General features: G+C 41.0%; 1 protein-coding gene across 9 annotated transcripts in view; it reads left to right on the top strand.

The window, feature by feature from the left end:
* The window catches only part of LOC143037584 (uncharacterized), a 31170-nt gene that overhangs the window by 95 nt on the left and 3575 nt on the right, over window positions 1-27500 (top strand). For 4 of the 9 annotated variants that reach the window (XM_076206038.1, XM_076206030.1, XM_076206082.1 and 1 more), the window contains exons 1-10: window positions 1-195; window positions 1666-1761; window positions 6038-6133; window positions 6271-6366; window positions 6504-6599; window positions 6745-6840; window positions 9194-9277; window positions 19694-19789; window positions 19936-20031; window positions 20426-20474. The exon at window positions 1-195 is cut by the window's left edge. In XM_076206038.1, the coding sequence (XP_076062153.1) occupies window positions 10-195; window positions 1666-1761; window positions 6038-6133; window positions 6271-6366; window positions 6504-6599; window positions 6745-6840; window positions 9194-9277; window positions 19694-19789; window positions 19936-20031; window positions 20426-20474 (991 nt within the window). In that variant the 5' untranslated portion in view covers window positions 1-9. The remainder of the gene's footprint in view (window positions 196-1665; window positions 1762-6037; window positions 6134-6270; window positions 6367-6503; window positions 6600-6744; window positions 6841-9193; window positions 9278-19693; window positions 19790-19935; window positions 20032-20425; window positions 20475-27500) is intronic. The other 5 variants (XM_076206101.1, XM_076206092.1, XM_076206065.1 and 2 more) reach the window with 4 other exon arrangements.

Raw genomic sequence — 27500 nt, 5'->3', positions numbered from 1 at the left:
CCCAGCGCTATGCGGTCGCCTATTTTCCAGGTCGCCTTTGCGATGGCGACCTTGACAGGTTCCTCTTTCAGCACCGAGGTCGTGACCCCCGTGAAGGAGGACGTCAAAGAGGTCATACTCCAGAAACTCGTGCAGATGGCCAAGGAACAGCAGGAAAGGGAGGAGAAGATCATCGATCTGGTTCAGTCTCTGCAGGTAAGGGGTGGTTGCAAGCATGTTGGAAGGGGCGGCAGTGAAACAGGTGGTTACGGTTGTTTGTGGGTTTATTAATCGGTAGGTTATGCGTACAGAGGGAGCACGTCAAGTGCCCAAGAGGCCTACAGAGCAACTGCCCGTGGGCGAAGGTGCTAGGTGCTGTAAGCACACATGCATAAAGGATCTTTGTTACAAGTATGAATGGGGTCCTTGTAGTTGGGATCGTCTGGGGGGTCGGGCACGCAACGCTCCACCCTTGCACTAGTTCTTAGTGCCGTGTCCAATACACTAACACTGTGCCACAAGGGGGAGAGCATAACACACGGCATTACAATCATAAGAACATAAGAATGGAGGAGACTGCAAAAGACCATAAGGCCTACACTAGGCAGTTCCATGTTCCTTACCACCTGTCATCCCTATCCAATAGGTGTTCAGAGACAGACAGACAGACAGAGAGGGAGATAATAGGAATATAAGAGTGGAGACACCTGCAAGAGATCGTAAGGCCTACACTAGGCAGTTCCATGTCACTTACCACTTGTCAACCCCATCCATAAAGCTATCTCATCTTCTTTTAAAAGAAGCAAATGCTTCAGCGCTCACTACATTGTTGCCAAGTCTATTCCATTCGTTGGCCACTCTGTTGGCGAACCAGTTCTTGCCTAGTCCCTTCTTAAAAGTAAACTTGCCCAATTCAAATCCATTACTACGAGTCCAACACGTGATCATGGTGAGTCGCACACGCACACACATTGTCACGTGACCGACCCCTCAAAAGGATTTCGCGACTTTTCTGGGGTTCCATGCCGATCAGTGCGTTTATAGATACCAGATTATAATTTCCAAACACCTCATGAAGTAGCAATTCTATGTTACAGGAATTGGAGAAAAGCTGGGGTACATTAATTCAACCACGATTGGTAAAAGTATACGATTTAGACACGGGTTCTTGAGTGTATGGGTGAAGGCAAGGCAGAGAAGACAAGTAGTATGTGTATTGAGGTCCGGATGTTATATGTCGTATCGGATGTTCGTGTTTGATGCAAAGTCTTCCAAGGTGTCTAGCGTGCAGTGTGTGTGTGTGTGTGTGTGTGTGTGTGTGTGTGTGTGTGTGTGTGTGTGTGTGTGTGTGTGTGTGTGTGTGTGTGTGTAAGTGTGTGTGTGTGTAAGTGTGTGTGTGTGTAAGTGTGTGTGTGTGTGTGTGTGTGTGTGTGTGTGTGTGTGTGTGTGTGTGTGTGTGTGTGTGTGTGTGTGCGTGTGTGTGTAAAGTAGTTCCTAAATTAACCCAACTTATATTTCACCTTGGCTGCCATCCCCACTCCCCATTTTGTTTGATTTGGCCGGTATTTCGTTTACTTCGTTATTTTGTTTCGTTTTATCTTCATTTTGCTCTGTCTTGTGATATCTATGATTTCTTTTTGATCCTCTTTCTGTGTTTCATATTAACTTAGCTTTATCCGTTCACAGAGGGACAAGCTCATGACGAGGGTTGATTCGCTGGAAGGTGGTATCAATTCCAACAGGTACCTCCTGGAAAAACACGTCAGTGCCGTCGAGGATATGGTGAGTCGAGTTCTAAGAGCTGATACTTGGAGGTTGGTGGATAGATTTTAGTATCTTAATGACGACAAGAGCTGTCGAGGATATGGTGAGTCGAGTTCTAAGAGCTGATACTTGGAGGTTGGTGGATAGATTTTAGTATCTGAATGACGACAAGAGCTATGTCGGTTATGAGATGAAAATCTGTGGAGGGTCACCCATATCGGACAGGTCTTGTACGAAAGATGAGACGGGGATGGTATCCTATAAACATTACAAAGGATTACAAAGGCTGAGCACGCCGACAGGAGACCCCCTGGTCGGATGCGAAAAAAAATCATAATAATAATAGATTAATGAATAAAAACTATAATAATGTAAATAACAAATAAAATACATAAATAAATGATAAACAAACAGGTAAATAGTAAATAATAATAAATTGACATATAACTAATAGTAAATGAGAATCAAATAGACAAATGATAACAAAACAAAAACAAATAATAAAAAATAAAGCATTATCATTACAGCATCTTGCTTAGGTGTTTATCTAAATTATTTTTAAAGCTTCGAACTGAACTACATTGCACTACCTGTGCAGGAAGTTTATTCCATTCATTAACTACACGGTTGGCAAAGTTGTTTCTACCCACTTCCAAATTGAATCTATTTCCTGACAGTTTGAGACCATTGTTTCTTGTCTGATTCTCATTCAATGTGAAAATTGTGTCACTTTTGATGTTGTCAATTCCCTTTAGAAATTTAAAGACCTGTATCAAGTCATCTCTGAGTCTACGCTTTTTTAGGTAAAACAGATTCATATGTTTCGGTCGATTTTCGTATGATTTATTTTTTATATTTGGAATTAGTTTTTTGTGGCTCGCCGTTGTCTTTTAATGAGATTCGGTGACCATACGGAAACAGGATTCTCCAAATGTGGACTAACTAACGATTTATATAGCTTGTTAATGATGAACTTTCGAAGTCAAAAGATCGCGCAATCAGTTCTAGAATCTTATTTGCTTTCTCAGAGGCTGAAATACACTGCTTGGGTGATTTGGGATCGTTACTGATAATTACGCCGAGATCTTTTTCACTATTCACTTTTGTTAACTCTTTAAATGAAAAGGAAAAGGAGAAGGAATACAAGAAGAAGCTGAGAGAGGAGTGGGAGGGAGTGAAGGATAGAGTAGAGCTAGGAGTGGAGGAGGAATGGGGATGGTTCAAGGAGGAAGTCACACAGTGTGCAAAGATGGTCTGTGGAATAAGAAGAACAGGAGAAAATAGAAGGAAGGGTAGCGAGTGGTGGGATGAGGAAACAAAAAAGGTTGTAGAAGAGAAGAAGCGAGCTTTCACAGATTGTAACCAATCTGTGAAAGTAGGAAAGCAAAAGGTAAAGGAGGCAAAGAGGAGAGCCGATGTGAAATGGGGTAAGAGTATGATAGAAATTTTTGAAAGTAATAAAAAGATGTTTTGGAAAGAAATTAAGAGAGGAAGAGGAGGTGAATCAAGTAGAGAAGAAAAGGTAAAAGGTGCAGATGGAGAGATGATAATAATGGAAGAGAAGGCATTGAGAGGAAGGTAGGCAGAGTATTTTAGGGAGTTACTGAATATGAAGGAGGATAGGGAGGGAAAGATATTTGCAGTGGGAAATGCTAAAAAAAATGACCGTGATGAGTGAGGAAAATGGAGGAGAAATAAGGAGGGATGAAGTGAAGGCAGTTGTTAAGATGATGAAAGCAGGTAAGGCACCTGGTCTGGATGTATGCCATGCAGAATGTCTAAAAAAAAAATGAGGTACAGTGATGTTGGACTGGCTGGTGAGGATATTTAATGTGTGCTGGAGAGAGGGTAGAGTGCCGGAGGACTGGAGGAGTGCCTGTATAGTTCCTCTTTACAAGGGAAAAGAGTACAAGTGTGAATGTAGTACTTTCAGAGGGATTAGCTTGTTAAGTGTAGTTGGGAAGGCTTATGGGAGGATCTTGATTGAGAGGATTAGAAGAGGAACAGAAGGAGTGATTGGTGAGGAACAGTGTGGATTTAGGACTTAGGATTTAGGTAGAGGTTGTGTAGATCAGATCTTTGTGGTAAGACAGATATGTGAGAAAGCTATAGGAAAGGGGAAGGATGTTTTTTTTTTGGGGGGGGCTTTTGTGGATCTGGAAAAGGCTTATGACAGGGTAGACAGAAAGGCACTGTGGGAAGTTATGCGGATATACGGGATAGGAGGAAAGCTTCTAGTAGCTGTCAAGATCTTTTTACGAGAGTAGTAGAGCATGTGTCAGGATTAGGAATGGAGAGAGTGAGTGGTTCGAGGTAAAGGTGGGGCTTCTTCAGGGATGCGTTATGTCACCCTGGCTGTTCAACTTGTACATGGATGGGGTGGTGCGAGAGGTAAATGCAAGGGTGGTGGGTCAGGGATTGGAGATGGTAAAAGAAAATGGAGAAAAGTGGGAAGTGAGCCAGCTGTTGTTTGCGGAGACACTGCGCTTGTGGCAGTATCGGAGGAGGGATTGAGGAAGTTAGTGACAGAGGTTGAGAGAGTGTGTGATAGAAGAAAGCTGAAGATAAATGTGGGTAAAGGTAAGGTGATGAGATGTACAAGGGGTGAAAGTGGCGGTAGACTGGAAGTGAGTATTAAGGGAGAGCGACTGGAGGAAGTGGATAGTTTTAGATACTTGGGTGCAAATGTGGCAGGAAAAGGTGGAGTGAAGGTGGAGGTAGAATGTAGATTGAGAGAAGCGAGTAAATGCCTTGGTGGATTAAAGAGTGTAATGAGGAATAGACATTTGGGAATGGATGCGAAGGGGAGACTGTATGAAGGAGTGATTGTGCCAACAGCACTGTATGGGGCAGAAACATGGAACATAAGAGAGGAAGAGAGAAGGAGTTTGAATGTGTTTGAGATGAGGTGTCTGAGAAGTATGATGGGGGTTACTAGGCTAGATAGAGTGAGAAATGAGGAGGTGAGGAGGAGAACGGGGGTGGAAAGCGAGTTGGGAGATAGGGTTGATGAAAGAATATTAGGATGGTTTGGACACATGGAAAGAATGAGTGAAGAAAGACAAGTAAAAGAGGTATGGAAGGCAGATGTGGAGGGAGTGAATACGAGGGGACGTCCGAGGATGAGATAGATGGATGGGGTGAAGGGGGCTTTGGGGAAGAGGGGAATGTCTGTTGAGGAAGAACGGGAGAGGACAGAAGACAGAGATGAATGGGGAATGGTTGTATATGGATGATATTGTGATGCATGAGGTGGGATGGTGGAGGGGTGGGGGGGTGAGGTAGTATGTTTGAGCAAAATTTGACGCAGCCCGAAGGGATTTCTCCCCGTCCTATCCTTTTATGCATGGGGGGACGGAGAGGGGGGGTTGCCGATTTAATGAAGCGGCCTTGCTGTGGATGTGCTGTACCTTGCGACACTGCCTCTGACCCAGGGCAGTGGACAAGGTGCAGGGATGACCCGTCATCCAGGAGGTGCTAAGATAAGAGGGAGGGTGGAAGGGTGTGGAGTGTATTCAGGGATGGAATGGGTGGGAATGATTTTATGCCTTTTCCGTTTTGGCTGCCTCCCTTGCAAGGGGGAAAAAGCCTTGGTATATGTATGTATGTACTTTTGTTAACGAATTTCCAAATAACTTGTAATCGTACTTACTGTTATTTTTACCTATGTGCATTACCTTACATTTAATTGTGTTAAATTTCATTAGCCAATTTTCAGACCATTGCTGTGATTTATCTAAGTCTTCTTGAATACCTAATTGGTTTAAGTGATCATTTGCCATTCCGCACAGTTTTGTATCATCAGCAAATTTGGAAACAGTAGGTTTTAGTCCATGGTCTATATTGGTAGGTTGGGGGAGATTGGAATAGGTGAGATAAATGACAGAGTTGAGCGTTAATTAGTTTTGCAGAAAACTCCCAACATGAGAGTAATGAAATATTCCAAAGGAATGTAGGTCATGAATGGACTTTGAGAAGTCTGATTTTACAAAGAACGAAATGTTATTCCATACTATGATGTGAGAGAACAGCGTTCACTATTACAAGAAATAGTAATGCTGGTGGCCTAATCGGATTAATCTAGTTATGGGTTCGAATCTCGCATTCCTCTCAGATTGCTAGCAGTGATTATTGCCTACGCCAACATCCCAAGCGCATATGGCAAATACGCAGCTATGTAGCCTCCCGGCATATGCTCCTTACCTTCTCTATGAATAAAGTTGATAGAACTAGTCACCATCGTATCGTAGGTGCCATGATTATGATTTCATATCAGACATGATTTCTTCCACAGGTTGAAAGTTTGAAAGGTAAGGTTGAAGAGCTCTCCGACACTCAGAAAAGGGTCCAGGTCTCCGTTGTGCAAAATGCGGAGTCGCTACAGACACAGGTCAGCAATGATCCCACTTGTTTTAGAACAAACGCCAGAAACAATCGCCCTCTTTCCTCTTTGAGTAAAGTAAATAGAATTAGTGACCCTAGAATTATAGGTGCTATGATTATTATTATCAGACATTTAATTCACAGGTTGAACAATTGAAAGGCAAGGTTGAAGAGCTCTCCGACACTCAGAAAAGGGTCCAGGTCTCCGTTGTGCAAAATGCGGAGTCGCTACAGACGCAGGTCAGCAATGATCCCACTTGTTTTAGAACAAACGCCAGAAACAATCGCCCTCTTTCCTCTTTGAGTAAAGTAAATAGAATTAGTGACCCTAGAATTATAGGTGCTATGATTATTATTATCAGACATTTAATTCATAGGTTGAACAATTGAAAGGCAAGGTTGAAGAGCTCTCCGACACTCAGAAGAAGAGCCAGGCCTCCGTTGTGCAACATGCGGAGTCGCTACAGACGCAGGTCAGCAATGATCACACTTTTGCTTTAGAACAAAATTAGAAACAATCGCATCCTTTTCTCTGTGAATAAAGCAAGTAGATTTAGTGACTATAGAATCACAGGTGCTATGACTATGATTTCACACAAGACATAATTTCTTCCATAGGTTAGACAACTGAAAGGCAAGGTTGAAGAGCTCTCCGACACTCAGAAGAAGGGCCAGGCCTCCGTGGTACAAGGCACGGAGTTGCTACAGACGCAGGTCTGGAACAAACACACTTTTATTTTAGAACTAACATCAGAAACAACCGTCCCTCAATCTCTATGAATAAAGTAGATAAAATCAGTGACCATGGAATCGTAGGTGCCATGCTTATGATTTCATATTAATAATTTCTTCCACTGGTTGGAAATTTGGAGGGTAAGGTTGAAAAGCTGTTGGAAGGTCAGAATAACACCCACTTTTTTATTATGAAACACGCGGAATCTTAACAGACGCAGGTCAACACACACATACATACACACACACACACACACACACACACACACACACACACACACACACACACACACACACACACACACACACACACACACACACACACACACACACACACACACACACACACACACACACACACGTCATACAGAGAGGGAGACACACACACGTGCGCGCTGATCGTCTCCCTTCCATTTCTCTTCAAAATTCTTCAACACTTTCAACTCCCACAGAAGGTGCAGCCCTGAGGACCTGACATTCGATCTCAGGACTGGTCCATACATGTCCAGCAACACTGTATTTCCTCCTTCTTTTCACACAAAGAGAACTGATAACGGCAACTGCTTGCCTCTGTGGGGCTGTGGGTTTCCAGCCAGCCACACAGCCCCAAGTGACCACAGTAATGAATTTGAACAACTGGACAACTTTATGTTTAAGAAAGGAAATAGACAAAGGACTGGCTTACCGATAAAGTGGTTAACAAATGGAATAGATCTAGTAAATGAATAGTGAGCGCTGAAATAATTGGTTGTTTTAAGAGAAGAGAAGATAGCTTTATGAAGAGTGATGACATGTGGTAAAGGACATGGAACTGTCTAGTGTAGGCCTTAAGGTCTCTTGCAGTCTTTTCCATTCTTATGGTCACAGCCCCACAATTAGGCACGGTTTCTTATATACCAGTTTGTAGAATGTAGGATAGGATAGCACGACGCACAAAACAAGTGAGGTCACAGGGTCAAGCGAATTGACAAGGTCAGGTCAGGTCAGGTCACTAAACCCCCTCTGCGGCGGTGAGATCTGGGTATTCTGTGTCATATCAGGTATCTATGCTTGGTGCGAGGTCTATCAAGATGTCTAGGTGTTTTGGGTCATATCAAATAAGCTTAGTGCAATGTCTGTCAAGAAAGATGTGTGGGTACTCTGCCTCACATCAGGTGTTTATGTATGCTTGGTGTGAGGTCTGTCAAGTTGTTGTCTGGGCATTCCGTGTTATATTAGAAATTTATGCTTGGTGCGATGTACGTCAAGATGTCTGGGTATTCTGTGCCATATCAGATATTTATACTTGGTGCGAGGTCTGTCAATATGTGTGTGTATTTTGTGCAATATCAAATATCCATGCTTGGTTGGTGCGAGGTCTGTGGGTATTCTGTGTCATATCAGATATGTATGCCTAGTGCAAGGTCCTGGGTATCCTATGTCATATTAGAAATTGATGCTTTGTACGAGGTCTGTTGTGTGTCATATCAGATATTTGTGCTTGGTACAAGGTCTGCCAAGAGGTCTAGCTATCCTGTACCATATCAGATATCATGATACCTGGGTATTCTATGTTATATTAGAAATTTATCTTTGGTGCTAGCTAGGTCTGCCAAGATGTCTGTGTGTTATGTATCATATCAGATATCTATACTTGGTGCGAGGTCTGTCAAGATGTGTGGGTATTTTGCGTCATATCAAATATTTATGCTCGGTGCGAGGTCTGTCAAAATGTGTGGGATTTATGTGCCATATCAGATATTTGTGCTTGGTTTGAGGTCTATCAAGATGTCTGGGTATTCCGTGTCATATTAGATATCCATGCTTGGTGCTAGGTCTGTCAACATGCTGTGCCATATCAGATATTATTGCTTGGTGGTGACAGGTCTGTCAACGTGTCTCGATATTATGTGTCATATCAGATATTTATGTTTGGTGCGAGGCCTGTCAAGATGTCTGAGTATTATGAGTAATATCAGATATTTAAGTTTTGTCCTTGTCTGTAAAGATATCTGGGTATCATTTGACATTTATGCTTGGTTCGAGGCCTGTCAAGTGTAGTGCCTATTTTTGTTGGCTGAATAGTTTCTAACTTAAACTAGCATAAACTATCTTTACTTAACCTAACCGTAGGTACAAAGTACAACGTTTTGAACTTGATATGCAATTAGTATTACGTCACATTTCACCCTGCCTGATACCACCCACCCTTGCCACTTTGTTTTGTTTTGTCGTTTGGGCGTCTACTTATTTCTTATATTTCTTTATTTGCTTTTAAATCTTTTTTCGTCATTTTTTTTCCCCTCGTCTGACTTCGTTATGTACTCCATATTAATTTAGCATTATCTGTTCACAGAGTGACAATATTACATCGAAGGTTGATTCACTAGATGGAGGCGTCAAGGCCAACAAGGACATCCTGCAGGGGATAGAGCACAAGGTAAGTCGAATTTGTGGCATTTAAAGTAAAATCAGATACCCCGAACTTGGTGATAGGATTCAGTAGCTCAGTGACTACAAGAGATGAAAATCACCTCAGGACCACCTATACCCAACAGTGTTTGTGCGAGGAAGGTGCGGCGAAGATCAGATGGCAAGCACACCTTCAGACATGGGGACCTACTGCAAACTGGTACGTCCTCATGGAATGACGACGACGTGGACTATTTGACAACCGATGAGTGTATAGGGGGTCCTCCATATATACTGAATAAGGTGACATCATCATAGACGATTCACCACAAATCAGGTGGCAAATACGTGAGATTGTATTACCACAATTTCCCAACCCAGTATGTGGAGCACAAAAAGGTATGCCATCACGGTCTATCCGGTTGGATCTTGGTCAACTAAAGGTCAAAGGTCGTGTGCTTTGGGCAACACCATGACGCGCATAGAAAGGACGTTAAACGACACCATTGGCCAGACCCGGTTTATTGGACAGGACATTATTTTCATCCTTTTTCTATCCAATGGTAGTAGATGTGACTCTCTTGCGCCGTCAGAAGTAAGGTAGAAAGTCCCTCCTGACACCCCATGCCGCGATTTTGTCAAAAAAAAAAAAAAAAAAAAAAAAAAAAAAAAAATTAGATCAAACAAAATAAAAAGCAAAACGTTGGGTGACGAAAACACACGCACATGTCACTGAATCAAACTAGTCGCAAGTCTCATTAGAAGAAAATAACTAAGTTACATATATTTCAAAGTTACTCAATTCTAAATCCATTTTCTGTTTATTTTATTGGTGGTGCGTGACTCCCCTCCTATGCGCGGCGCTTAATTAATATAAGTATTGTTGAGACATTGTGACAAGTTGAGAAAAGTGGAAAAAGAGAGTCACGGGTCTCCTCGTTCCGAGTTTATTCCTCCTGAGCGGTTTCGCTTGTAGCTTCTTCAGAGGAATGCGATTTGCGAATTTGCTAGGTAAGACCAACCGCTTGCGCGCGCGGAATTTGGTTTTTGTGGGAGGGCAAGAAGGTCTGTAAGAAAATGAAAAGATAGTAGTTGTGTATAAAAGAGGGCTTTTGCCACTGGGCCACGAATGTTACTCTGAGAATAAAGCTGGTAGTAGACATAGTTGGTTGACTCCGCGTTCCCTCTTTGTGGGGGTCCGTTTGGAGTGAGGTGTTGATCTATAATTTTACAATCTATCATTTCTTGAGTACAATATGACTTGTGCTAAACAAAGAAACCATGATGTGAAATGTAATTCAAACTAGAATAGAGTGTCTGAGGTGTCCTAAAATGTAAGTAAATATAATACAAGTAATCACTGACCTAGCAGATCCCGGTTTGGGACATTCATTCATCGAGCTGGAGATTCGTTTGTACGGGGCAAGTGTGCAAGCCATTTGTCTCTGACTTGGCCTGTGTGAACATGTACTTGCTCGCTTTCATCTCTAGTTGAAGTAACCTGGACACTTGAATTGCCTGTGTGAACGAGGCTAAAAGAAGAAAACATCTAGAGCAGGATTCTTGATTAATCGAGAGAATGTTGGTAATGTTGTCAAACTTGGATATGTATCAGAGAGGGTAGCTTGAATTGTGATTAGATTCATCAAAGGGTAAACTACAAGTCATCCAAGTTGAAATACGGCTCTTAAAATGTGATTAGATTAGTTTTTAAAGGGTAAACTACAAATCATCCAAATTTTAATGCGGCTCGCCATATTGCACAGCCGCCCACGATTCCGTGCCTCTTGAGTTTCACTATCACCATTTTTGTGTTGACTTAGGTAATGTGCTTGCTCCATTATTGACAGCATTGTTAGTGATGGTGCATAGTATATTATATGCCATTTTTTTATTATTATTACATACATACATATACCAAGGCTTTTTCCCCCTTCCAAGGGAGGTAGCCAAAAAGGGAAAGGCATAAAAACACTCCCACCCATTTCATCCCTAAATACACTCCACGCCCCTCCCACCCTCCCTCTCATCTGAGCACCTCCTGGATGACGGGTCATCCCTGCACCCTGCCCACCGCCCTGGGTCAGAAGCAGTGTCGCAAGACACAGTACATCCACAGCAAGGCCGCTTCATTTAATCGGCGACCCCCCCTCTCCGTCCCCCTTTGCATATAAGGCGAGGACGGAGAGAAATCCCTTCGGGCTGCGTCAAAATTTACTCACACATACTACCCCACCCGCCCATTCCTCCTCATGCAGTCACAACATCATCCATATACAACCATTCTCCACTCACCTCTGTCTTCCGTCCTCTCCCTTCCTTCCTCAACAGACATTCCCCTCTTCCCCAAAGCCCCCTTCACCCCATCCATCCACCTCATCCTAGGACGTCCCCTCATGTTCACTCCCTCCACATCTGCCTTCCATACCTCTTTTACTAGTCTTTCTTCACTCATTCTTTCCATGTGTCCAAACCATCCTAATATTCTTTCATCAACCCTATCTCCCAAATCCTTTTTCACCCCTGTTCTCCTCCTCACCTCCTCATTTCTCACCCTATCCAGCCTAGTAACCCCCACCATACTTCTCAGACACCTCATCTCAAACACATTCAAACTCCTTCTCTCTTCTTCTCTTATATTCCACGTTTCTGCCCCATACAGTGCTGTTGGCACAATCACTCCTTCATACAGTCTCCTCTTCGCATCCATTCCTAAATGTCTATTCCTCATTACACTCTTTAAACCACCAAGGCATTTACTCGCTTCTCTCAATCTACATTCTACCTCCACCTTCACTCCACCTTTTCCTGCTACACATGCACCCAAGTATCTAAAACTATCCACTTCCTCCAGTCGCTCTCCCTTAATGTTCACTTCCAGTCTACTGCCACTTTCACCCCTTGTACATCTCATCACCTTACTTTTACCCACATTTATCTTTAGCTTTCTTCTATCACATACTCTCCCAAACTCTGCCACCAGCTTCCTCAATCCCTCCTCTGACCCTGCCACAAGCGCAGTGTCGTCCCCAAACAACAGCTGGCTCACTTCCCACTTTTCTCCATTTTCTTTAATCATCTCCAATCCCTGACCCACTACCCTAGCATTCACCTCTCGCACCACCCCATCCATGTATAAGTTGAACAGCCAGGGCGACATAACGCATCCTTGACGAAGTCCCACCTTTACTTCAAACCACTCACTCTCTCCATTTCTAATCTTGACACATGCTCTACTACTCTCATAAAAACTCTTGACAGCTCCCAAAAGCTTTCCTCCTATCCCATAAATCTGCATAACCTCCCACAGTGCCTTTCTGTCTACCCTATCATAAGCCTTTTCTAGATCCATAAAAGCCCAAAAAACATCCTTCCCCTTTCCTATAGCTTTCTCACATATCTGTCTTACCACAAAGATCTGATCTACACAACCTCTACCTAAATCCTAAGTCCTAAATCCACACTGTTCCTCACCAATTACTCCTTCTGTTCCTCTCCTAATCCTCTCAATTAAGATCCTCCCATAAGCCTTCCCTACTACACTTAACAGGCTAATCCCTCTGAAACTACTACATTCACACTTGTCCCCTTTTCCCTTGTAAAGAGGAACTATACAGGCACTTCTCCAGTCCTCCGGTACTCTACCCTCTCTCCAGCAAACATTAAATAACCTCACCAACCAGTCCACCATCACTGAACCTCCCTTTTTCAGACATTCTGCATGGCATCCATCCAGACCAGGTGCCTTACCTGCTTTCATCATCTTTACAACTGCCTTCCCCTCATCCTTCCCTATTTCTCCTCCATTCTCCTCACTCATCACTCTCATTTTCTTCGCATTTCCCACTGCAACTATCTTTCCTTCCCTATCCTCCTTCACATTTAGCAACTCCCTAAAATATTCTGCCCATCTTCCCCTTACTGCCATCTCTTCCATTATCATCTCTCCATCTGTACCTTTTACCTTTTCTTCCCTACTTGATTTGCCTCCTCTTCCTCTCTTAATTTCTTTCCAAAACATCTTTTTATTACTTTCAAAATTTTCTGTCATACTCCTACCCCATTTCACATCTGCTCTCCTCTTTGCCTCCTTTACCTTTTGCTTTACTTCTCTTTTCTTTTCTTTGTACGTCTCATACGACTCCCCCGTCCTCTTTTGTAACCAATCTGTGAATGATCGCTTCTTCTCTTCTACAACCTTCTTTGTTTCCTCATCCCACCATTCACTACCCTTTCTTCTATTTCCCCCTGTCCTTCTTGTTCCACTCACCATCCTTGCACACTTTAAGACTCCCTCCTTGAACCATCCCCATTCCTCCTCCACACCCATCTCTGCTCTATCCTTTACTCCCTCCCACTCCTCCTTCAGCTTCTTTTCGTACTCCTTCTCCTTTTCCTTTTCATTCAAGGAGTTCACTCTAAGAACCTCCCTACCTTTTGTCCCTTTCCTCTTTCTCCATCTATCCTCCACTCTCAGCTTACCTTCCACCAAAAAATGATCTGATATTCCCCCACCCTCTCCCCTTAGCACATGTACATCCTTAACTCTTCCTATCATAATCCTATTTACCACTACATAATCCATTAGCGCTCTATCTACCACCCTTCCCTCCACCACCCTCTCCCATGTGTACTTATGCTTGACTTTCTTCCGAAACACTGTATTTGCTATCATCAACTCTCTTTCTAGACACATTTCCACCATCAACTCTCCACTACGATTCTTTCCTGGAACTCCACACTTCCCAACCACTCCATCGATTGGACCATTTCCCACCCTAGCATTAAGGTCTCCCAGTACTATTACATTGACATTTCTTCCTAAACCCTCTATGCACTCATTTAAATCTATCCAAAAGGCCTCCCTTTCTTCCACACTCTTCTCACTGCCAGGCCCATATGCACTTACAAAGACCCACATCTCCTTTCCCAGTTTCACCTTCATCCACATTATCCTTGAGGAAACCTCCTTCCACTCCACTACCTGTTTACCTATCTCCTCACTCACTAGAATAGCCACCCCTTCCCTCCCTCGCCCTCTCTTCACTCCTGATAACCTCCCACTTACATTCCCAAACTTACACTCACCCTTCCCTTTCAACTTAGTTTCACTCAAAGCCAACACATCCATCTTTCTTCTCACAAACATACTACCTATCTCTTCCCTTTTACTCTCATCTGTACCACATCCACGCACATTAAAAGACCCAAACCTTAGGGTGCTGGTCCGAGGCCCTCCAGCACCCCTTATGCCTTCACTTTCCTTTTTAGGAATATGCCCCGTGGGGCTACAGGGAGAAGGATGCCTAGTCCCTCTCCCCGTCCCTTTCTTCTCGCCTCTTACGATCCAAGTGGGAAACTTGGTGGCAGTATTCTTTTCCCCGACCACAGGGAAATCCCCCCATCACAGAAAGAGAATACTCAGAGAAATGGTACAGGACAGCAACAAGGGGTTGGGGGACAGCATAACGGAGGGACAGTCGTAGTATAAAAGTGTCATCATTTCTCTATGAACAGAATTTCTTCTATCATAGACAAAATGATGTGTGGCTCTGGTCCGTAGGGGCGCCCCATATAGACCCTAAAGTATCGACTGCATGCTACTTTGCCACAATAACAAGCAGCCAATACCCCAGACGTAGACGTATTATTAATTTATTTATTCTATTTGTATTATAATTTTTATCTTTTTGTCTATCATTACATTTTTTAGCATCCGACCTAGTTATGGACCAAAAGGCCTCCTCTCGGCATGCTCCGCCTTTCTAATCCTTTGTAAGCAAGAACTTCAGGTCCTACGGTGACGTAAATCAGGTGATGGATTTAGAATAACAATAGTAATGAATAAGAAATACAGGTCGCCAGTCGGTAACTTCAGTGATACATAAATTGATGTAGATGAAGAAAGTGGCAGGGGTAGGTTATGTGTTAGTCAGTCTTGTAGAGACCTGCAACGTGACCGTAATGAACATTCTTTCAAAAAAACATGCAAGTCACAAATAAACTCGGAGAAGCACAAGGGAATTGTGCCATATCTTCCACAGATTGGAAAGTTACAGGGCAAAGTGGAAGAGCTGTCCCACACTAACAGGACGAAGTAGACTTTATATTAGGGACTTTGAGCAATAGCGCAAGTAATGTTACTGGCTAGGCTAGGTTAGGTTGAATATAGTGATTGAAGGTAGTGATCAAAGAAAAGAATGTTGCCTACATTAATGCAGTTTCAGAGCTGAGAGCAATACATTGATATTACAGAAGAATATATGAGAGGTCCAGAAGCAGAAGAGCATCCCCATTATTTTTACTGGTTTCGGGTTAAGCGTGGATAACAGGATAAAATGCAAAATCTTTAGAGCATTTTTTCTCAAAAACTATACTTTGGCAGGGAGGACTAAACAATCACGCAGAAACCACAGAGAAATTAAGGTTCGGAATACTAAACGTTTTTGTCTATTACATCTTCTGAAGATGTCGTAATAGACGAAAACGTTTGGTATTCCGAACCTTAATTTCTCTGTGTTTTTTTTGTATATCGAACAAGTTTTGTAAGAAAGATCAGACAAAGAGCAGCTCACACGCACAGTCGCAGGACCCACTGCTAACTGGCACGTCCCTGATGGCGAACTGGGAAACTCCTCATAGATATATGGGGTACCGTCATGATGACGGCGTGGACCATTGGGTACTCTATAGATTTAGGGTTTCACCGAATATAATGAATAAGGTGACACCAGAGAAATATCTCACCAGAAACCAGTAGGCACGGAGGTGAGATTACTGCCAAAAACACCCTTCATAGCAACCATGAACAGCACAACCAAGATAAAACCGGGCGTTCCTGTTGGATCATTGCCTCCTAAAGGTCCAACCGTATTGCCTCGTGTGCTTACGGGCAGTGCGCCATCCAATGTGAGTAAGCACTGTCCAAGTAGACCAAAGATTTGGACATTAAACAACATGAAGAAAATGAAGATCTATACTTACAACGTCAGAAGTCTCTCAGAAGACCACAGGCTGGAGAGTTTAATGGAAGAACTAGACAACATCAAGTGGGACATCGTAGGACTGAGCGAAGTCCGAAGAACAGAAGAAAAGCTGATAAAATTACAAGATGGTCACCACCTGCTCTACTATAGAGGTAAGGACAAAGAAAGATCTAGTGGAGTAGGATTCTTGATCAACCGAGAGGTTGCTGGTAACGTACTCAAATTCAGTAGTTTGTCTGACACGGTAGCTTGGATTGTGATTAGGCTGTGTAAAAGGTACACTAAAAATAGTTCAGGTTTATGCACCAACTTCACAGAGTTCAGACGATGAAACTGAGTCCTTCTATGATGATTTAAGTCAAGTAATGAATTAAAAAAAAGTAAGTACACGTTGGTAATAGGAGACTTTAATGCTAAAGTAGAGAAGAATATGGGAGATGAGACGTGCATTGGGAAGCTTGGAGTAGGTGAAAGAAATGACAGAGGCGAGATGTGGGTCAATTTTGCAGAGAACTACAACATGAGGATAATGAACACTTTCTTCCAAAAACGTGTAGGTCGTAAATGGACGTGGAGACGTCCAAATGGAACAACAAAGAACGAAATAGACTTTATATTAGGAGATGAGAGCAAAAGCGTTAACAATGTTACGGTGATAAAGTAAACATAGGTAGTGACCATAGAATGGTAGGTTGCACAGCTAAATTCAATTTCAGGGCCGAGAGAAATAAACTACTTTTACATACATACATATACCCCACAGGGGTAAAAAAAAAAATGATAATAATAATAATAATAATAATAATAATTTTGAAAAAAAAAAAAAATCAGCCTTGCAAAAGTTACGGATAATAATAAGAAATTTCAGTTAGAAATTGAAAATAGATTTAAAGCTCTAAGAACAAACGAGGACACCGTCGAAGATATTAATTTGAATTTGGTGAATACCATTAGGGAATTGGCAGAGAAAATGGGATGTACAAAAAACATTAGAGAGAACAAATACTCAAAAGCTACAAATGACCTTATTAAAAGAAGAAGGATCATGCGAATTATAAGCATGGGAGATGAGAAAGAGAGATTAGAGAAAAGAATGAGAAACATGGATGAAATAGAGGAAACTATTCGGAAAGGTAAAAGTATAAAAAGGGACCGAGCGCAGACATTCTTTAGGAAGACGCTAAATGATATATTTGAAAGATAGAAATGGAGAAATCATTAAATGCAGGGACAGAATGATAAAAAGAGTAGAAGAATTTTACCAAGAGCTTTACTCGTCGAAAACTGTAGTTGAGTCAGTAAATTCATGTGTAGACGTTAATAGTGTACCAGAAATTACAAAGAAGTAGAATTTGCTCTAAACAATATGAAACGAGAAAAAGCACCTGGGGAAGATGGTATATCGAAAGATCTGCTGAAAGACGCAGGAAAATTAGTTCATATTAGATTAGCTGAGTTGTACACCCAGTGCTTACGTCAAGAAAGCGTTCCTGATGCGTGGTGCAATGCTATAGTCATTTTGCTTCATAAAAAAGGAGGCCAGAAGGACCTTAGTATCTATCGGCCGATTAGCTTGCTATCAAATATATATAAAGTATTCTCCAAGATCCTTACAAATAGACTAAGTCAAGTTTTAGATGGAAACCAATCGAGAGAACAGGCAGGCTTTAGGAGGGGATATTCGACTCTAGACCATTTCCAGGCGATAAACCAACTAATCGAGAAAACGACAGAATACAATATACCTCTGTGTTTAGCTTTTGTAGATTACGAGAAGGCCTTTGACTCGGTAGAACAAATAGCAATACTAAACTCGCTACGCAATCAGGGTACAAACGAACAGATCGTAAGAGTTTTAGAAAATATCTATGTGAAAAATACCGCTATAATTCGACTACATAATGATACAGAAAAGATCAAGATCGAGAAAGGAGTACGGCAAGGCGATACCATTTCACCCAAACTATTTACAGCTTGCTTGGAAGATATTTTCAGAAGATTGAGTTGGGAAGAGAAAGGTTTAAAAATTAATGGCGAATATTTAAACCACCTAAGATTTGCGGATGACATTATTCTTATCTCAGAAAGAGCAGAAGACTTGCAATTATGTTCTTATGTTAAGATATGCTGAGTGATCTAAACAAGGAAAGTCTTAAAGTAGGTTTAAAAGTGAATAAGAGTAAAGCCAAATTAATGTTTAACACGAGAGTTCAAAGTAAAGAGATTGTAATTGATGGTGAGAGTCTTGAAGAAGTTGAGGAGTATAATTATTTAGGCCAGATGGTGAAAGTGACGAAAGATCATGATAATGAAATAAAAAGACGCATTACAATTGGCTGGAAAGTGTTTGGTAAATATAATAAAATACTGAGAGGCCCTCTACCTTTGTTTGAAACGTAAAGTTTACAATCAATGCATTCTGCCAGCAATAATCTACGGATGTGAGACTTGGAAACTAACGAAGGCGATGGAAGGAAAACTAAGGACTGCAGCACAGAGGAGAATGGAGAGATCAATGATGGAAATAACGCTGAGAGACCGAAAGAGAGCAAGTTGGGTGAGAGAACAGACTAGAGTGAGAGATATTGTGGAGGCGGTAAAAGAGAAGTGGAATTGTGCAGGTTAGTGCAAACGACTGATGAACGATGGAGCAAGTGTGTTACTGAGTGGACGCCGCGAGATAGGAAGCGTGGAAGAGGGAGACCAGACAGAAGGTGGAGAGACGAGATTGAGAGGTTTGCAGGAGTGGCGTGGCAGAGGTTGGCGCGTTCGTATGAATCATGGAATGCTATGAAGGAGGCCTTTGTTCAGCAGCGGACTCAGGATGGCTGATTTGATATATATATATATATATATATATATATATATATATATATATATAAATATATATATATACATATAATTCCGACAGTCATCCCCGGATTCGAACACGGGCTCGCGAAATTGCAAAGCCGACGCTCTACCAACTTAGCTATCGGATGTCTAAAATTCTCCAACCTGGGAATTAATCTAGTCCCGAGGAATTAAGTCGACTGCTAACTGCCGTCCGTACTTAGTTTTTACAGAGAAATGACACCTCTCGTAGCTTCGTGGTTAAGCTGGTACGTTTCCTTTGTTGACTTTCGTCGTTGTCATTCCTGATTCTATGCGATGACGTTATGAGATATGCTGTCATGATGTATGGCGTAGGAGAGATTTTCTTAGTGTATAGGAACGGCGCTTTTGTGATATCACTACTCGATGTTATGACGCCATGTAGGAGAGAGGCCAAACGCAGAGTATGGGATCCAATATATTTGACGTTTCGCCCAGCAGGGCTTCTTCAGAAGAAGAAGCCCTGCTGGGTGAAACGTCAAATACATTGGATCCCATACACTGCTTTTGGCCTCTCTCGGGCTACAGTGCTGTTGCTGCTTTTACTCGTTATGACGCCATATCAAAAATGATTTCTTCCACAGGTTGGAGATGTGGAACGCAAGGTTGAAGTGTTCTCCGACACTCAGAAGAAATGCCATGCCTCCTTTGTACAACATGTGGAGTCGCTACAGACGCAGGTCAGCAACACACTGACTTTTGTTTTAGAACAAACGTCATAGACAGCCGCCTCCTTTCATCTATGAACAAAGTAGATGGAATTAGTGACCATGCGATCGTAGGTGCTATGCTTATGAAGTAATATAAAACGTATTTTCTTCCACAGGTTGGAAATTTGGAAAACAGGTTTGAAGGGCTGTCCGATTCTCAGAATGAAACCCACTTCTTCATTGTGAAACTCGCCGAGTCGCTACAGACGCAGGTCAGCAACACACACACACACACACACACACACACACACACACACACACACACACACACACACACACACACACACACACACACACACACACACACACACACACACACACACACACACACACACACACACACACACACACACACACACACACACACACACACACACACACACACACACACACACACACACACACACACACACACACACACACAATGAAACAATGGTTAAAAGAAAACACTAGATTTAAAAATAACGAAGAACCATCGAGGCTAGATCTATTATTGACGTCAGAACCTGAAATTGCGGACAAAATTTTGCATAGAGGCTTGCTTACTTGTTTGCATATCTATATTTTTGTTGTGTATTGGTTGTTTATTATTAGCTATAATTGCAGAAGGACATGGGGGATGAGGAGTCACCGGTAGAAGAGGTGAGCTTCAAAGGTAAGTTTTCTTATGTAAGCCAAGATGTGTACTCTGCATGTCGCCTGCCAATTCTATTCATTTGAGGGCGGTGTGTGTTTGTGCACGTGTGGACTATCCATGCTGCCTTATTTCGCAAATTGCCGCAAATTTTAGTATCTGTAGAAAGCTCTCTGCAAACCTAAAGGATACAGGCACCTCCTCTAAAGTAATTTTCTTGTATAGGATCCGTAATTGGCCAATGGTAAGATTGTTAAATAGATACTTGACCAATCTCCGTGGTCGACCTTTCGCGTAAGAGGTCACGTCAGGGTCACTAATTCACGTGATGAGCCCCTTTGATAAGAATTCTTAAACGAGACGTTTATATTGACACAAACAAGTGTTATTTGAATTTAGTTTAATAAAGCAGTTCATACCAAGTCCGAGAACTGCATTCTTGATGTAATGTGTGAAGTTATGTATTTGAAAAAAATATTGGTGATCAAATGTCCTACTTGTCCGTTGTTTGGTGACCACCTGCCTGGTGAGCAACTTTCCAGTGACCAATTGTCCGGTGAGCAACTATTCGGTTTGCGACTGCCCGGTGAACAACTGTCCAGTAGAAAATTGCTCCGTGAGTAACTATCCCGGTGGACAACTGTCCCGGTGAGGAACTGTCCCGGTGGACAACTATCCGGTGAGCAACTGTTCGGTTTGCGACTGCCCGGTGAACAACTGTCCAGTAGGAAATTGCTCCGTGAGTAACTATCCCGGTGGACAACTGTCCCGGTGAGGAACTGTCCCGGTGGACAACTGTCCGGTGAACAAGTGTCATCTTACAAACGACTGTACGGTGAACAATTGTCTCTACCATGTAAGGCATGGTATTGAAACTCAGAACGATTCAAAAAGAAATAATTCACGAGTTTCTTAAAACCATGTACTTTAATGCTCGTAGTATTAGGAACAAACTCCAAGAAATCCAAGTGTATGTCAAAGGCGAAAATCTCGACATGATAGGAATAACTGAGATATGGTTAAATGGTGGATAGTTTGGAGCTGAATTTAATATTGCGGGATTTAGATACTTTCATTACGATAGAAACCACAAGAAAGGTGGGGATGTTCTGTTGTACGTTAAAAGCAATGTCCATGCATGTGTTTTAGAGAAAGTACAACAGGATGCATGTGATAGTTTGTGGGTAGAATTAACCCAAACAAATGGACAAAAAATGAATGTGGGTGTAATATATAGACCAAAACATTATCATTAGCAGACGACAAACTGCTGTTGCAAGAAATGTCTAGTTTCTGCAATCAGGACTTATTGATAATGGGTGATTTCAATTTTACTGACATTGATTGGATGACCCTTCAACATGGATATATAGAGTCGCTTGATAGATTTTCTCGGTAATGATAACTTAGTTCAGCATGTAAAAGAGTCCACAAAACATGGAAATTTACTCGATCTATTGATCACTAGCCGCGAAAGCATGATAATCGATGTAGAAATTGCTAAAACTTAGATTCAAACTGCTGAAAAAATCAGAATAGATTTCAGTAAACTCAGTTTATAGGACTACGCCAGGAGCTTCATATTACAGATTGGGAGGCAAAATTAAACTAAAGACCTGTAGACCAGATGTGGGAAATGTTTAAAAATACTCTTACTAAGATTATTCATACCTAGATCCTGTCTAAGGAGAGAGAGACCCCCCCCCCCAATCAGGCTCGCCCAAAATAGCTTGACAAAGAAACTGGAAAAAAGTATTGCTAAAAAGAGAGAGGCTTATAAGAAATACAAGTGATCGAGTGCAACTAATGATTATCAAACTTATGTAATAATACAGAGATTTAAAAAAGACAATAAAAAACGAAAACGACAATACGAAATGAATATTGCTGATAAATCCAAAGAGAATCACAAAGATTTCTATAGTTATATTAGAGAAAAAAGATTATTAGGCATCACACGATCCACTATTATCTGCTGACGGTCCAACTTGAATATTCAAATGAAGGAATGTGTGATATTTCAAACAACTATTTTAGCTCAGTATTCGTAAACGAAACACCTCAAAGTGAACTCCGAACTGAAACCTGTGAAAAGTCTAGGGTGAACTTACTACGGTAAATAAAATAAAAATCAAATCAAATAAAAGGTGTATAGAAAAACTCAAAGTTAATAAAGCACCAGAGCCTGACAATTGGCATCCAAGGATCTTAAAGGAAATGAAAAATGAGATTGTTGTTCCATTATAAATTATTTTCAAGAAGTCCATCATATCCGTAGATGTCCCAAGAGAATGGAAGCTAGCTAACGTTACTCCCATATTCAAAAAAAGGTGATAAATAGAAACCAAATACCTACAGGCCTATAAGTTTGACTTCAATCGTAGGAAAAATTATGGAAACTATCATCAGAGGTGCTATCGAACATCATTTAGAAAGTAACTGTTTGATAAATGATAGCCAGCATAGATTCAGACGGAAACGTTCTTGCGTGACTAACTTACTCGAGTTCTACAACACAGTCATCTCGAATTATGACAAAACAAACAATATAGATTTAATATATCTAGACTTTGTAAAAGCTTTTGATACCGCCCCCCACGAAAAACTACTTACAAAATTAGCTTCACACGAAATAAGTGGTAGCCTATTAGGTTGGACTAGTAATTAGTTGAACGATCGAAAACAGATATGTTCTAAATGGCAAAATTCCCAGGTGAAAAAATGTTACGAGTGGAGTTCCTCAGGGTTCCGTTCTTGGGCCACTTCTATTCATATTGTATATAAATTACATAGACCACGGACTGAAATCGATTGTCTCTAAATTTGCCGATGATACAAAACTGTGCGGAATGGCAAATGATCACTTAAACCAATTAGATATTCAAGAAGATTTGATAGAATACAGCAATGGTTTGAAAAGTGGCTAATGAAACTTAACTCAACTAAATGCAAGGTTATACACATAGGTAAAAATAACAGTAAGAACGATTACGGGTTATTTGGAAATTCGTTAACAAAAGTGGATAGTGAAAAGGACCTCGGCGTAATTATTAGTAACGATCTCAAATCATCTAAGCAGTGTATTTCACCCTCTGAGAAAGCAAATAAGATTCTAGGACTGATTGCGCGATTTTTTTTTTTTTTTTTTTTTTTTTTTTTTCTTCAAAAGTCCATCACTCATTAACAAGCTATATAAATCGTTAGTCCGTCCAAAAATGGAACGTGCTGTTTCCGTATGGTCACCGAATTTCATGAAAGACAGATTAGAAAAAGTACAACGACGAGCTACAAAACTAATTCCAAATATAAAGAATAAATCATAAGAAAATCTACTAAAACATATGAATCTGTTTCCCCTAAAAAGCGTAGACTCAAAGATGACTTGATGCAGGTCTTTAAGATTATAAAGGGAACTGAGAACATAGAAAATGACCAAATTTTCACACTGAATGAGAATCCGACAAGAAATAATGGTCTCGAACTGTCAGGAAATAGATTTAATTTGGAAGTGGGCAGAAACAACTTCGCCAGCCGTGTATATATTAATGGAATAAATTTCCTGCAGAGTAGTTCAGTTCGAAGCTTCAAGATTCGTTTAGATAAACACCTAAGCAAGATGCTGTAACTGCTGACGTTCATTTTATACTATTTATTTCTTTGTTATTAGTTGGCTGTCTATTATTATTTGCTTGATTATCATTTATTATTAGTTATCTGTCAAATTATTATAACTATCTACTATTTAACCTTTTTGTTTGTTATTTATCTTTACTAATTAATCTATTTATTTATTTTATTTGTTATTATTTATATAATTATCATTTCTATATATTCATTTATCTATCATTATTACAATATTTTTTCGCATCCGACCTAGTTATGGACCAATAGGTCTCCTGTCGGCATGCTACTCCTTTATAAATTTTTACCATCAACGGTGTGACCTTCGACGGGCATATAAGAACAAAAGAATGAAGGAGACTGCAAGAGACCATAAGGCCTACACTAGGCAGCTCCGTATCCATCACCACCTGTCATCCCCCCCCCCATCCATAAAGTTGTCTAATCGTTTCTTAAAACAACTGATAGTTTCAGCGCTTACTACATGGTTACTAAGTTTATTCCATTCGTCGACAAACCTATTAGTAAACCAATTCTTGCCTATTTCCTTCTTAAGTCTAAATTTGTCCAGTTTATAACCATTAAGTCTGCGAGTACTGCCCAGTTGTTTTGATATGATGACCTTGTTTGCATCACCCTTGTTATAACCTTTGATCCACTTGAACAACTCTATTAGATCACCCCGCACTCTGCGTCTTTCCAGAGAGTGTAAATTAAGGTGCCTAAGCCTGTCTCCATAAGACAAATTTCTGAGCTATGTATCATTTTGGTTATTCTTCTCTGTACTGATTGTAGTGGATTGATGTCCATTCTGTAGGACGGAGACCAAAACTATACCGCATAGTCAAGGATGGGTCTAACTATCGCTAGATAGAGTTTAATAATTACCTCTGCACTTCTATTCGTTACCGTCCTAGCAATGAAACCTAATGCTCTGTTAGCTTTATTCCTGGCGCTAATGCACTGTTTCCTGGTTTTAAGGTCCGGACTCACTAGAACTCCCAAGTCTCTCTCGCACTCAGTTTTCTCTAAAAGCGTGTTATCTAAGCTGTATCTATTTTCGGGGTTGTGTAGCCCTACGTTTAACACGCTACACTTAGAGATATTGAATTTCATTTGCCATTTCACCGACCATGTGAACAATTTGTTAAGATCATCCTGCAGAATCTCTGCGTCGTCTCCTGACGTAATTAGGCGTCCTATTTCAGTGCCGTCCGCAAACTTACTAACATCACTATTTATCCCGTCGTCTAAGTCGTTTATGTACATAATGAACAACAAGGGACCCAAAACCGAGCCCTGGGGGACCCCATTAGCAACATTGCCCCACCTAGATTTTACTCCATTTATGGTGACCCGCTGTTTTCTGTTACTAAGGATTACAAAGGCGGAGCATGCCGACAGGAGACCTTTTGGTCCATATCTAGGTCGGATGCGAAAAAAAATCATAATAATAAAATAATAAATAAAAACTATATTAATGTAAATAACAAATAAAATACATAAATAAATGCATAGGTATAGTTAAATAATAAACAAACAGGTAAATAGTAAATAATAATAAATTAACATAAAACTAACACTTTTCCTCCTCTGCCATGGGCTTTGATTTTATTTAGTAGTCTCTGATGTGGTACCTTGTCGAACGCTTTGCTAAAGTCAAGGTAAATAACATCGTATATTTCATTGTTATCGGACGCCTTATATACTTTAGTGTAAAAGGATAGAAGATTAGTCACACATGACTTACCCTTGGAGAAACCATGCTGTGAATCACGAATCAAATTAGGTTTTTCGATGTGTTCTCTGAGTCTATTTACTATTATTGATTCAAGCATTTTTCCTATAACCGATGTTAAACTGATTGGCCTGTAGTTGCATATAGACGATCTATCCCCCTTCTTAAAAACAGGAACAACGTTTGCTTGCCTCCAAGAAGTAGGCACAAAACCAGTGAAAGGCACCACATCACATTGTGGTACTATTATGATAGAAGGAGCAGCATTACAGAAAGCTGTGCTTCGTAACATCTTTTACTCTATTTTATTTTCTTCTCCTCTTCACATGTTTTGGGTGTGTCGTGACCACACCATTGTTGCATATCCTAGCAGGTCCCCAACGTGGCTGCTAAAGCCTACCTGTTCTCTCGGTTGGTTTCCATCTAAAACTTGACTTAGTCTATTTGTAAGGATCTTGGAGAATACTTTATATACATTTGATAGCAAGCTAATCGGTCGATAGTTACTAAGGTCCTTCTGGTCTCCTTTTTTTATGAAGCAAAATCACTATAGCATTGCACCACGCATCAGAAACACTTTCTTGACGTAAGCACTGGGTGTACAACTGGGCTGATTTCCCTACGTCTTTCAACAGGTCTATCGATATACCATCTTCCGCAGGTGTTTTTCCTCGTTTCATTTTGTTTAGAGCAAATTCTACTTCTTCCTTTGTAATCTCTGGTACACTACTAACGTCTTCACATGAATTTACTGACTCAGCTGCGGTCTTCGACGAGTAAAGCTCTTGGTAAAATTCCTCTACTCTTTTTACCATTTTGTCTCTACATTTAATGATTTCTCCATTTCCATCTTTCAAACATATCATTTGCTGCCTTCCTAAAGCATGTCTGCGCTCGGTCCCTTTTTATACTTTTACCTTTCCAAATAGTTTCCTCTATTTCATCCATGTTTCTCATTCTTTTCTCTAATCTCTGCCTTTTATTGATAAGCTTGTTTAGTTCCACTCTTTCTATTTCGTCTCTCCTGCTTTTAATCTGCATTGTCATTCTTCTTTTAATTAGGTCATTTGCAGCTTTGGAGTATTTGTTTTATCAAATGTCTTTTGTACTTCCTACTTTCTCTGCCGATTCCCTAATGATATTCACCAAATTCAAATTAATATCTTCGACGGTGTCCTCGTTAGTTCTTATAGCTTCGAATCTATTTCTAATTTCTAACTGAAATTTCTTATTAGTATCCTTAACCTTTCCGAGGCTCATTTTCTTAAAACTAGTTGATTTCTCTGAAATTGAATTTAGCTGTGCAACCTACTATTCTATGGTCACTCCCTATGTTGACTTTATTTATGACCGTTACACTGCTAACGCTTCTGCTCTCATCTCCTAATATGAAGTCTACTTCGCTCTTTGTTGTTCCATTTGGACTTCTCTAGGTCGCAAATGGACCGGTGTAAGAAAGGCCAAAGAAAATGTCCACATGGGAGATTTCCCTATGCGACTTGATAGGCGGCCTCTGGTTGGTTGGTGTACCCCAGTACTTCCTATGTGACTTGATAGGTGGCCTCTGATTGCCTTGTGTACTTCCGTGTTCCCTAAATGACTTGCTAGGCGGCCTCTGATTGGCCAGTGCACCTCCGTGCACGTGTGCGTTTCGTAGACGGCGTTAGTGACGTTACCTTTATTTTTTA

This window comes from Oratosquilla oratoria, chromosome 2 (genome assembly GCF_046742065.1).
Source record: "Oratosquilla oratoria isolate Oo_2021 chromosome 2, ASM4674206v1, whole genome shotgun sequence".
Classification (NCBI taxonomy): domain Eukaryota; kingdom Metazoa; phylum Arthropoda; class Malacostraca; order Stomatopoda; family Squillidae; genus Oratosquilla; species Oratosquilla oratoria.
Note: the sequence above shows the minus strand (reverse complement) of the source record. Positions and strands in the feature narration are given on the sequence as shown.